Source organism: Suricata suricatta, chromosome 9 (assembly GCF_006229205.1).
Source record: "Suricata suricatta isolate VVHF042 chromosome 9, meerkat_22Aug2017_6uvM2_HiC, whole genome shotgun sequence".
NCBI lineage: Eukaryota > Metazoa > Chordata > Mammalia > Carnivora > Herpestidae > Suricata > Suricata suricatta.
In genome coordinates this window covers 102,816,835-102,828,958 of record NC_043708.1, presented here as the reverse complement: position 1 = coordinate 102,828,958, position 12,124 = coordinate 102,816,835, and the positions used below count along the sequence as shown (strand labels likewise).

The window sequence follows — 12,124 nt, the reverse complement described above, 5'->3', positions numbered from 1 at the left end:
TACTTAGGTTTTTGAGTTCTGAAAAAAGACTTCAAAAAGATCTTACCTACACTTATTTATAAATTATACCAGTATTGAAACTGTGGTTGAGTTCAGTTATTTCCCAACCCAATAGATAAAATACGTTTGCAAGTTTGTACCAAAGGCCAAAAAAGTACTGCCTACGTTAATACTGCACTAAATGAGAAAAAATACAAGATGCTAAAATTAGAGTCATTTAAGTATGTATGAGTGGTTGGCCTAACTACAATTAGGTATGTTTCTTTTTTCCCCTATAAATTTTGTTTTATTGAAATAACTCCTGTATTTTAAGAAAAGCACACATTTTTACCACATAGGAAACTCTAACAATAGCATGCAATTCAAGTGTCCTTTTTCCTTGTGGACAAGATCTATTCTTAGGTGTAAGTCGTAAGCAAAACCAACTCAGGTTTATTAACATTGGTGGCAAAATTTTTTGAAAAGGCACAAGTCAAAGGGTGACTCAAATGATTTTAAATAGGATTGGGAATTGTTTGTCGAATTACTGGCCTTTCGAAGGTCCTGCTAGCACTGATTTTTTTGTTGTTTTTTTGCAGATCCAAGTTGATGAAGTTCGGAAACTGGTATATTTTGAAGGCACCAAGGACTCTCCTTTAGAACATCACCTCTACGTGGTCAGTTACGTAAATCCCGGAGAGGTGACAAGGCTCACTGACCGTGGCTATTCCCACTCTTGCTGCATCAGCCAGGTATTAAGTCCTTGATGGAAAAGGGTTTCCTATCAAATGAAAAACTCTCTGCTCATGTAGTACTCCATTTGAGTAATATGAAAATCGGTGAAATTGGCCTGCAGAAGTCTGATTCTCTGAGGACAAACTTTAAAAAAGTCGTGTGGACATAAATGAGCAGACTCTTACCACGCTCCTGCTCTGGCACCAGTGCAGATGTAGCACCTTCTTTTACCTTTCCATAGGGAAAAAGTAATTGTTTCTCCTTTCTCTAGCATTGTGACTTCTTTATAAGTAAGTATAGTAACCAGAAGAATCCACACTGTGTGTCCCTTTACAAGCTATCAAGTCCAGAAGATGACCCAACTTGCAAAACAAAGGAATTTTGGGCCACCATTTTGGATTCAGCAGGTACTCATTTCCCTGAACCTGATTTTAAGTAGGATTAGTACCTAGTACACTACACCTGTCTCATAGGTCCACATTTCTCATGTCTTCCCACCACTTATTTCTGAGCTGCTGAGTTCCTGATTGATCCCACCCTACCTATCAGCCACCAAATAAGATGCATTAACTTCCCACTCAGGCAGGAGCAAGTCTGGAAAGCCTTTTTGAAGGTTGTGTTTTGTTTTAATTTAAGAATCTCTACACCCAATGTGAGGCTCAACCCCAAGATCAGGAGTTGCACAGTCTTTCGATTGAGCCAGCCAGGTGCCCCAGAGGTCTTTTTATTGTTGTTTTTTTAATGTTTATTTTTGAGAGAGAGCATGAGTCGGGGGGAGGGGAGAGGGGGGCAGAAGATTCAAAGCAGGCTCTGCACTGGCAGCATTGAGCCCAATGTGGGGCTCAAATTCATGAACCTGAGCCAAGATCACGACCTGAGCCGAAGTCGGATGCTCAACCGACTGAACCACCCAGACACACCTGTAAGGCCTTTTTGAAAATAAGAATACAGTAGTCACAGTATCAGCTTGGAGTCTATTTGTTCCCGTGTTTCAATGATTTCCCAGATAAACAACGTATCATACACAGAACTAAAAAGACTCTGAGCAAGGAAGCTGCAGCTTTAGGGAATAACCAGCTGGCAGCAGCTTGCTTTCTTTTAAAGCATTTGCAATGGCCATCTTAATAAAAGATAGAACACTTGTTCTGTAGAACAGTGAAGAACACTGAATTATCTATTTTTTAAATGCTTGATTTTTTTTAAAAAAAAGACTAATTTTACATATCTTTAATCCATTTTCTCCCCGTATTATTTTTCTTGTTAAGTATTTTCACTGATGAGTATGTGCTAAGGGATTAAGAAATTTGTGTAGGGGTGCCTGGGTGGCTCAGTTGGTTGGGCAGCCGACTTCGGCTCAGGTCATGATCTCACAGTCAGTAGGTTCAAACCCCACATCGGGCTCTCTGCTGTCAGCTCAGAGCCTGGAGCCTGCTTCGGATTCTGTGTCTCCCCCTCTCTCTGTCCCTGCCCCGCTCACTCTGTCTCCGTGTCTCAAAATAAAATAGAGACATAAAAAAATGTTCTTAAAAAGAAATTAGTATAAAACCACAGGGTATGTTCTGATGTCTGTAAGTAGGATTTGTAACGTGGTGACAATCTCTACTTACATTATAACATCATCCAATATACACACTTAGGGTAGGTCTATGTAGCTTTAGTAAACCGAAGACTGATTGTGACTTTGTTTTTTTCTGCTTCCTGACTAAGCTTATTCTCTAATGATCAGAAACAAATGTTTATTGAGCACCTGCTATGAGCAAGTCAAATTGACTTAGTTAAATTTGTGCTTCCAATTTCTAATCAGGTATATGGCTTAACCACCATTAAATTACACTGAACCAAGCACAAAATATTTGTATAACTCTGCATCTAAATACCTCCTAGGCTCCATGGACTAGTCAGAATACTGGGTATCACTTTTGAATAGGGAATTTGATATGTTCAGTAGATTTTTTTTTTAAATAAATGTTCTTGCTTATCACCTGAAAGGAGAATGGTCAGTTATTTGTGTATAGAGTTGTAGGTTTATGATTTCTTTTCCTTGCTCGCAGATTTTAGAACTCCCATAAGAACCCCTTCTACATACTCTTTTTGTTATCTCCTCGTAGGTCCTCTTCCTGACTATACCCCTCCAGAAATTTTTTCTTTTGAAAGTACTACTGGATTTACATTGTATGGGATGCTGTACAAACCTCATGATCTACAACCTGGAAAGAAGTACCCCACTGTGCTTTTCATATATGGTGGTCCTCAGGTGGGCATATTTATTTCTTTTAATTTTTTTATTTTGGCTCCAGTATTGCTAACATACAGTGTTACATTAGTTTCAGGTGTACAGTATAGTAAATCAACAATTCCATGTGTCACCCAGCCCTCATCACAAGTGGCTTCCTTAATCCCCTGATATCACCTATTTCACTCATTCCTGCACCCACCTCTCATACATGGGTGTGTGTGTGTACACACATATATTTTGGAGGGGGGCGGTTTGTATTTTAAATGTCCTGTCAATTGTTTAAGATTTGAGCATTGTTGGGCCTCTGCTGTTATTGACTGGTTTATGATCTAATTCCTGTTTAGAAGTTGGGTTTTGTTACATGGCTGATGTGTAAATGAGTGTTGATTTCTAAATTCACAGTCGGACTGTAAGTCATTGGGGAATGGAATATTCATGTCAGTAGGTAAATATGTTGTCTTTTATGTAGAGAAGAAACTTGTTTGGGAAATGAAATTAAGTGGTTTACTGTGTTGGTAAATAAAAAGAATCTTAATATGTATTTTCAGAAGCCTTGGCAGCCTAATGAAGTCCTCTCTCTATTCGAAGTCTGTGTCTCTCAAGCAGACTAGAATACTTTTATCATCTAGTGAAGGCAACTTTCATACTGCTGTTCAGCACTCTAAGAGTTTACACTATGATTTTCCTTTTTCTGATTAAGTATTAGCATATAAATAATAAGTAAATTCTATTGACTATCAGAATAAATAAAGTGTTTGGGGTAGGTGCATTGGTTAATTGGCACTTTTTGAAAATGTTTATTAACTATCTTACACCAGGACCTTGAAGAAGTTAGAATACAATTACACTGTTTTTATAGTGCAGCTCTTGATTCAGTAAATCGCCTTTATATCGAGTTATTCAGTATTTGGAAATACGTATAGATGCTAAGATATCTAAAACACGGGGGCACCTGGCTGGCTGGGACGGCACGCGGCTCTCGATCTCGGGGTCTTGAGTTCAAGCCCTACATTGGGCATAGAGCTTTGTTACTTTTTTAAAGTTTATTTATTTGTTTTGAAGGAGAGAGAGCAAGAGCAGGGGAGGGGCAGAGAGAGAAGGAGAAAGAATCCCAAGCAGACTCCACACTGTCACTGTGGGACCCAACATGGGGCACAAACTCACAAACCATAAGATCACGACCTGAGCCAAAATCAAGAGATGGACACTGAACCAGCTGAGCTGCCTAGACACCCCAGAGCTTACTTAAAAAAAAAATAAGAAGAAGGAGAAGAATGAAAGAAAAGAAAGAGAGGGACATCCAAAAACTAAAATAAAAGCAAAATAACTGCATAAACCACAAAATCTCAGCAATATCAAGTTAAATCACTTTGCCATCTTTTTTTCAAACATGATTCACATTTGTATTGTACTCATCTACACAAAAATCACAAACATTTAAATTAGCCTTCCATTAAAAACTTGAAACTGGATCATTGTAAACTTAAAAAAGCTTACTGCAAAGAAATTCAAGGGAGAAATTATAGGACACTCTCAGAAGCTTTACATGTTTTTGTTACATTATTTTGATATTAAGGCTAAGTAAGAAGGATGTTTCTCCTTTCCAGTGAGGAAATGATATATGAGGTATGTGACAAACACACTGTAAAAACTAACTGCTTCTGTAGATTTTTAAGACAAAAAATTCACATATTATTTGTTATTACTAATTATGTTTAAAAAGTGTAACCCACAGGGACGGATATTCAATACCACTAGTCATTAGGGAACTGAAAATCAAAATCACAAAGAGATACTATACTACTTCACACTTGTTAGGATCGTTTTTATCCCAAAAAAGGAAAATAGCAAATATTGATCAAATGTTGATGATAAGCATGTGGAGGAATTGGAACTCATGCTTTGCTGATGGATATGTAAAATGGTGCAGCTGCTGTGGAAAATAATATGGCAGTTCTTTAAATATAATGTTACATTTTGATCCAGCAGTTCCATTTCTGGGTGTGTACGCAGAAGAATTGAAAGCAGAGACTTGGACAGATGCTTGCACACCAGTGTTCATTGCAGCATGATTCACAGTAGCCAAAAGCTAAAGCACCCCAAGTGTCCATTGACCTATATATGGGTAAACAAAAGGTGGTATATAATGGAATGTTGTGCAGCCTTAAAATGGAGGAGATTCTGACACATGGCACGACATGAGTGAACCTTGAGGACATTATGCTAAGTGAAATAAGCCAGCCACTAAAGGACAAATACTGTATTACTCCACTTGTATGAGGTCCCTAGAAGAAGCAAATTCATGGAGACAGAAAGTAGAATAGAGGTTGTCAGGGACTGGGGAAGGGATATGGAGTTTCTGTTTGAAAAGGTGATGAAAAGGTTCTAGAAATGGATAATGGTGGTGGTTGCACAGCAGGGTGAATACTTAATGCCACTGAATTGTACACTTAAAATGGTTAAAGGGTGAATTTTACTTTATGTATATTTTACCATCGTCAAAAGTCTTAGCCAATGCAGTTAAAATAAAATTGTGTTTTTAGAGTACTTTATGAATACAACTATACTTACTGAAACAGTTTTTTCTCAAAGTACTGTCTCTCTGTTCAGTTTGCAAGGAGATTTCCCCATGAGACTTTGCATGATAGAATGCCTCTGGCCCTTCAGTGCCCTGGGATTATTCATCCTCTTGTTTGTTGACTCCATTTGGGATAAATATGAAGACACTCCTTAATACAAGACCAGCTCTATTTATAATAATTATAATTTTTTAAGTTTATTTATTTTGAGAGAGACAACACAAGTGGGGGAGGGGCAGGGAGAGAGGGAGAATCCCAAGCAGGCTCAGCACTGCCAGTGTAGAGCCCAACATGGGGCTCGAACTCACAAAACTGAGAACATGACCTGAGCCAAAACCAAGAGTTGAACACTTAACCAACTAAGCCAGTGGGTGCCCCAAGACCACATCTTTTTAATAGCATACAAAGCCCTGTGAGTTTTGATTAACTCTCACAATTAATCCAAACTGTGTTTTTTCTTGGTGTATATTCAGTTCAAAGTGAGAATCTATTGATTGGCAACAGTATCAGTTTGTAACAGGAAGTGAATTACTTTCTCACTAAATGTAACAATGTCTGTAGTTGGACAAAAGTGAAATCCAAGAAAAGCAACAAATATTTCCAATTAAAGTCATCCAGGCTTAGTTCTTTAAACTCTTCATTGATAACAGCTGGATGTTTTAAATGTTGATTTCACAAGTCCTTGTGATGTTTCCTGTGTGCCCCGCACACTGTTCTGTAAATAGAAGTGCAGGGGGCTAAGTGATAGCAGGACACGGGTTTTGAAGAAGTGATACTGAAGGACTTTGAACCCTCCGTGCCAAAGGGCATTACATTTAAGTTCCTTCTTCCAGAAGTAGCTGGCCTCTGGCTACAAAGGCAGAAACACAGGCTCTCAGGGGAAATGTTCATCTCATGCAATTGAGGCCATTTTTGTGCCTGACAATAGGCAAAGAAGGGAGGTGGTTTTGTTTAAATACTTATTTTTGTGCTCTATGCCTAGTACTTTTTTCACCTCCCTCCCTTTTAGCCCCTTCTCCCAAGATAGAAAGGAAAAACATCATTAACTATACTGGAATTCAAATTTTTAAGAAATGAATTAGGTTTAAAGAAAGGAAAAACATCATTCTCCCATCTCTATATCTTATTCATTCATTCAGCAAATAGTTATTTGAGTTCCTAGTATGCCTCAGGTGCTATTTTAGGCAGCGAGGGTACCATAGGAAACAGGTCTGACTAAGCTTAAAAGGAAAATAATAAATTAGTAGACATATAAATGATGTAACTTCACATAATGGAAGTGCTGTTGGGAGGGTGACTCAGTCAGTTGAGCATCCGACTCTTTATTTCATCTCAGGTCATGATCAAAGGGTTGTAGGATCAAGCCCCACTTTGGGCTCTGCACTGAGTCTGGAGCCTGCTTGAGATTTTCCCTCTCTCTCTCTCTCTCTCTCTCTCTCTCTCTCTCTCTCTCTCTTGCCTCTCGCTCACTCACTTGCTTGCTTTCTCTTTTGCCCCGCCTTCCCACATCTGCCCTACTCTCCTGCCTGTGCCCTCTCCCTCTCTAAAATAAATAAAATAGATTTAAAAACTTTAAATAATCATTGTTGGGAAAGAGGATGGCAAAGTGACTAAAATGGATAGGAGATTCAGGGAATGTCTCTGAAGGTACAGAAGATGAGAAGGAATGACCATGCTAAAGATCTGAAGGAAAAGCATTCCAGACAGAGGGAACAGTAAATGTCAAGTCCTGGGGGTTAGAATCAACTTCATATAGTTGATAATAAGGTTAAAGTATAGTAAGTTGACATTTGGTATGAGATGAGGTCAGAGAAATAGCCACAGGTCAGATAACATAAGATTTCAAAGGCAATGGTAAGGACCTTAGAATAAGATCTAAACTGTTTACTGTTGGATGTAAGCTATAAAAGTCTTACTGAATTCAAATTTTATTTTTTTTTTAACTTTTTAATGTATGTTTGTTTTTGACAGAGAGTGTGAGCAGGGGAGGGGCAGAAAGAGAGGGAGACACAGAGTCTGAAGCAGGCTCCAGGCTCTGAGCTGTCAGCACAGAGCCTGACGTAGGGTGTAAATTCACGAACCACGAGATCATGATCTAAGCCAAAGTCGAACGCTTAACCGACTGAGCCACCCAGGTGCCCCAGAATTCACATTTTAAAATCATCCCTCTGCTTGGGGCGCCTGGGTGGCTCAGTCGGTTAAGCGTCTGGCTTTGGCTCAGGTCTTGATCTCATGGTTCGTGGATTTGAGCCCCGCGTCAGGCTCTGTGCTGACCGCTAGCTCAGAGCCTGGAGCCTGCTTCAGATTCTGTATCTCTCTCTCTCTGACCCTCCCCTGCTCGCACTGTCTCAAAAATAAATAAAAAACGTTAAAAAAAAATAAAATCATCCCTCTGCTACCAAGTGAACGGACTGTAGAACAAGAGTGGAAACTGGAAGACCAGTTTGGCAGTTGTTACAATGGTACTGAAAATCCAGAAATTCAAAGGGGGAAGATTCTCTACAGACACAGCATGCGTGCGCGCACACACACGCACACACACACACAACACACACACACACACACCAGTTTAGCCCAGTAAATGCTCATTATGTATTTATTGCAGGAAGATTGTGTTGATTCTTACTTAACTTGTGGCTGACTTGGTTTTCAGCCAGAAAAAAACTTTTTTCATTTTTGCCAGAACCTTTTTTGTCATAGTTTAATGTCTGGTCTTAGTTTCCACCAAACCCTGAACTTCTCTGTTTCTTTCCTTTAATTAAAGTCCTCTTCTAACTAGTTTATTTCTGTTGAGGTACTGAACTACATTTAATTTCTCAATCACTTTGAAGTATAGGTTCTAGGGTGATAGAGTGACTTAAGAATGATCCTCCCTTTTCACTGATTTGTATCACACAAAAAAGGAATCTGAACCGGTCACAGTGTTTCATTAAAATACTCGATTTTTCCACTGCTAGTCAAGGACAATCCCAGAAAAGGTAGGTGGGGAGGAAAAAAATGATCTTTTTTATCCTTGTCTCTGTCATTTAAATGGCAGTTATTTAGGGTAGCGGTAAGGATTTTATTAACTTTTCCTATAGGATAGGTTAAATCTCTTGTATGTAATGAATATCAAGTTAATTCAAAAATAAGTCAGAGAAAGGGGAGAAATGGGGAGTTACTAGTCAACAAGCATAAAGTCTCAATTGTGCAAGACGAATACATTCTAGAGATCTGTACCACACTGTCCTGTGATTAATGAAATTTTGTTAAGAGGGCACACCTTGTGATAAGTGTTCTTGCCACAAGAAAATAAAATTTTATTCTAAAAGCAAAATAATACAAAACATTCAAGCTTTCTACTTTCCACAGCCTCCTACCACTTAATGCTTTTTATACTACCATATAATAAATTTCACTGAAGTTGTATTTCTTCCTCAGGTGCAGTTGGTGAATAATCGGTTTAAAGGAGTCAAGTATTTCCGCTTGAATACCCTAGCCTCTCTGGGTTATGTGGTTGTAGTGATAGACAACAGGGGATCCTGTCACCGAGGGCTTAAATTTGAAGGCGCCTTTAAATATAAAATGGTGTGTGAGCATACAAACATTTTTCTCTTTAAGACATTTACATTTTTTGTTTCATTGTTTGGTGTGAAGTCCCAAAGAGAAAGAGTTTGGGGAAGGGGCTGTGAGTACGAGATGGAGAGAGAGAGAGAGAGTGAGAGAGAGTGAGTGTGTGTGTGTGTGTGTGTGTGTGTGTTCAGGGGTGGGAGGGAAGATGCAGCTTGATATTCAGTAGGCTAGCTCACATCCACCTGTGTCTAACTTTGGGGAGCTGAGATAGAACCACTTCTACACAGAAGAACCTCTCTTTCTGTCTGGTATGTCCAGCTTAGCCAGAAGGCAGAACCACTTAGTTTTCAGCATCCTGTCCCCTATTGAGAGAAATAATTGAGATTTGTTCTGTCCTCTGTGAAGAGAGAAACCAACTGGTTAGTGCCTTCCTTGTGACAAGCCTCTTTCTCTCTACAGGAAGCTTTAAATGCTACCTTTTAGAGATGCCCCATGTCCTTTCTGCTGCTTTGGGAAATGATGAGAATCCGATGTTCCTTTTACACAGTAAGGCAGTTACTGTGTTTGCCAGTGTATTGGACATGCTGAGTAAGACATGGGATTTTCTCCCACAGCCAGTTCTTTGACCTTATGTTGTATTCTCATGTAAGTTTTTTTGTTTTTATTTTTGTTTTTGGCTCAGTGGAGTGAGATTGTGTGCACTGGCAGGCCTAGTAAATCAGACAGGGTGGTGGTGGTAGGAATTAGGACTTAATAGGACTTTAAAGAAATAGTGTATGTTCAATTCCTAGAAGTAGATGATGGGGAAATAGGAGGAAAGACCTCAAGAGGGACTCCTTCTGCTCTAGTGCTTTAAGTTTTAAAAAGAAGTAAAATTAGTCAACCTTTTAAGGGGGCTAATATTTTTGCCTTTGGGTATAGGAAGGCTTGTTACAAGGAAGATACTGACCTCTTAGCAGACAACAGAACAAATGGAAAGGGGAAATACCCATAAAGCAAGGAACAGTTTGGGTCTCAGTAGGAAAGAACTTTATAACTAAGGGGTTACTAAACTCTAGGACTGGCTAGCAATGGAAGCTACAGGCCCCTCTCTCTAAATAGAGTTTAAAATTGTGTTTTTCGGCCAATAGAATGTCAACAGATAAGGAATTCTTTAAAAACTACAGGTATTTTTTAGTAAAAACCATTTATCAGCTTTAAAAGCACTTTTATAAGGAGACTTCTATTCATCAGAATCAGTGAAATGTTCTCCCTTTTTTGACAGGGTCAAATAGAAATTGACGACCAGGTGGAAGGACTTCAATATCTAGCTTCTCAATATGATTTCATTGACTTAGATCGTGTGGGCATCCATGGCTGGTCCTATGGAGGATACCTCTCCCTGATGGCATTAATGCAGAGGTCGGATATCTTCAGGGTATGTGACTTCCTGTTGTACTTTTTGTAATAAGGGTAGAATTTTCTATAAATTGAGGATCTGAGAAAATGCCTATTTCTTGAAGGTTTACAGAGTTGGCAATATTATGGAATGTTAGGGTCTGTGTATCTGCAGTCACGTGAGATAATAGATAACCTTGTCAACTTGTGATAGCCATGTGAGATACATACTTACTTATCTATATCTGTATCTAGAACAAAAACACCTGTCAAGTTGATGAGCAGTTATTGGCTATCTGTAGACCTGCAGAGATTCTAGGAGACAGCCATGATTAGTAAAGCACAGTGTGGATTATAATAACTTGGTTAATTGCTGGACTGCACCCTCAGAGGGCAGGGACTGTGTGCACACCACTGTACCCTCAGTAACCAAGCATAAATCTTGACACATAGTAGGTCCTAAATAATTAGTCTTTATTGAATGAATAAAGTATTAAACATGTAAATGATGGTTACAATTTTATAAACAACTCCTTTGAAAAATATGCTAGAAGGAAATAGAGATGCTAAAAGTTGTTAAGAGAATTGCAGTTGTGAAGTGTTTTTCTTTTTTAATGTTTGAATAATATGATTTTATCTTATAGTGAAAAATAATTTTTAAGAATTAAAATAATAGGCTTTTTGTCCTAACATGTGTATTCACATAATCTTTGTATAATAACCACCAAATGAACTCTGAAAACTGCCATAATTTTCCCAGGCTTGCAGCTGTCGAGAAAGTAATTAGAATATTTAAATATAAAACTATGTGTGGGAACCTTAAAATGAGGAAAATGTTTAGTGCTTAAATAAATTTCATTCATAATTTTTGTTAAAAATTCTGTACTGCCAATGGAGTCTTAAAAAAAAGAAGAAAGAAAGAAATGACTGCTTTTTCAATACAAAGCTGACACTTGTCACACATTTTTTCCCCAGTAGTGAAAATGAATTTACATGAGGCATTCATATGTTCTAGTTCAATCTCCCCTTTCAACAAAGTGTCCTGTGTATATATTTCAACTAGCCTAGGTTAAGGGTTTGGTATGTGGCATGCCTGTGGAACATGAAGCTAACTGACTCACAAAGTATCAAATTCTTGACCTTGGCACTCCACTTTGATTTTCTGAGTTGCCTAACTCAGAAATGTATACCCCAGTTGGGGCATGTGGGGCTAAAGCCTAAGGATAATTTTAGACTTTAAATTTGTAGTTAAACATTCTCATTGCTAGCCCTTCTTTTTTGGACCACCCTTGATTGTCACTGTTGTCTTAATGTAGGTTGCTATTGCTGGGGCCCCAGTCACTCTGTGGATCTTCTATGATACAGGCTACACGGAACGCTATATGGGCCACCCTGACCAGAATGAGCAGGGCTATTACTTAGGATCTGTGGCCATGCAAGCAGAAAAGTTTCCCTCAGAGTGAGTTCAAGCTTTAAAGTTAAGATTATAAATTTAAGACTATAGTATTCAAATTTGTCTTTAATAATAATGGAAACTACAATACTGCAAAACCAAGAGTAGTATTCTGTAGAATACTTGAATGGCATAGCTATTTCTCAAAGCTGAGTTACAGGCTAGTTCATATACTTTGGTGTTTTTATAAGTTATATTTGAAGCAGTTACTAT

General features: G+C 38.5%; 1 protein-coding gene across 5 annotated transcripts in view; it reads left to right on the top strand.

The window, feature by feature from the left end:
- Window positions 1-12,124, top strand: part of DPP8 (dipeptidyl peptidase 8) — a 67,299-nt gene that overhangs the window by 46,709 nt on the left and 8,466 nt on the right. For 4 of the 5 annotated variants that reach the window (XM_029950719.1, XM_029950720.1, XM_029950718.1 and 1 more), the window contains exons 14-19: window positions 579-731; window positions 986-1,121; window positions 2,823-2,968; window positions 8,950-9,096; window positions 10,346-10,498; window positions 11,775-11,917. In XM_029950719.1, the coding sequence (XP_029806579.1) occupies window positions 579-731; window positions 986-1,121; window positions 2,823-2,968; window positions 8,950-9,096; window positions 10,346-10,498; window positions 11,775-11,917 (878 nt within the window). Of the gene's footprint in view, window positions 1-578; window positions 732-985; window positions 1,122-2,822; window positions 2,969-8,949; window positions 9,097-9,540; window positions 9,727-10,345; window positions 10,499-11,774; window positions 11,918-12,124 lie in introns of those variants that run through there. The other variant, XR_003912948.1, reaches the window with a different exon arrangement.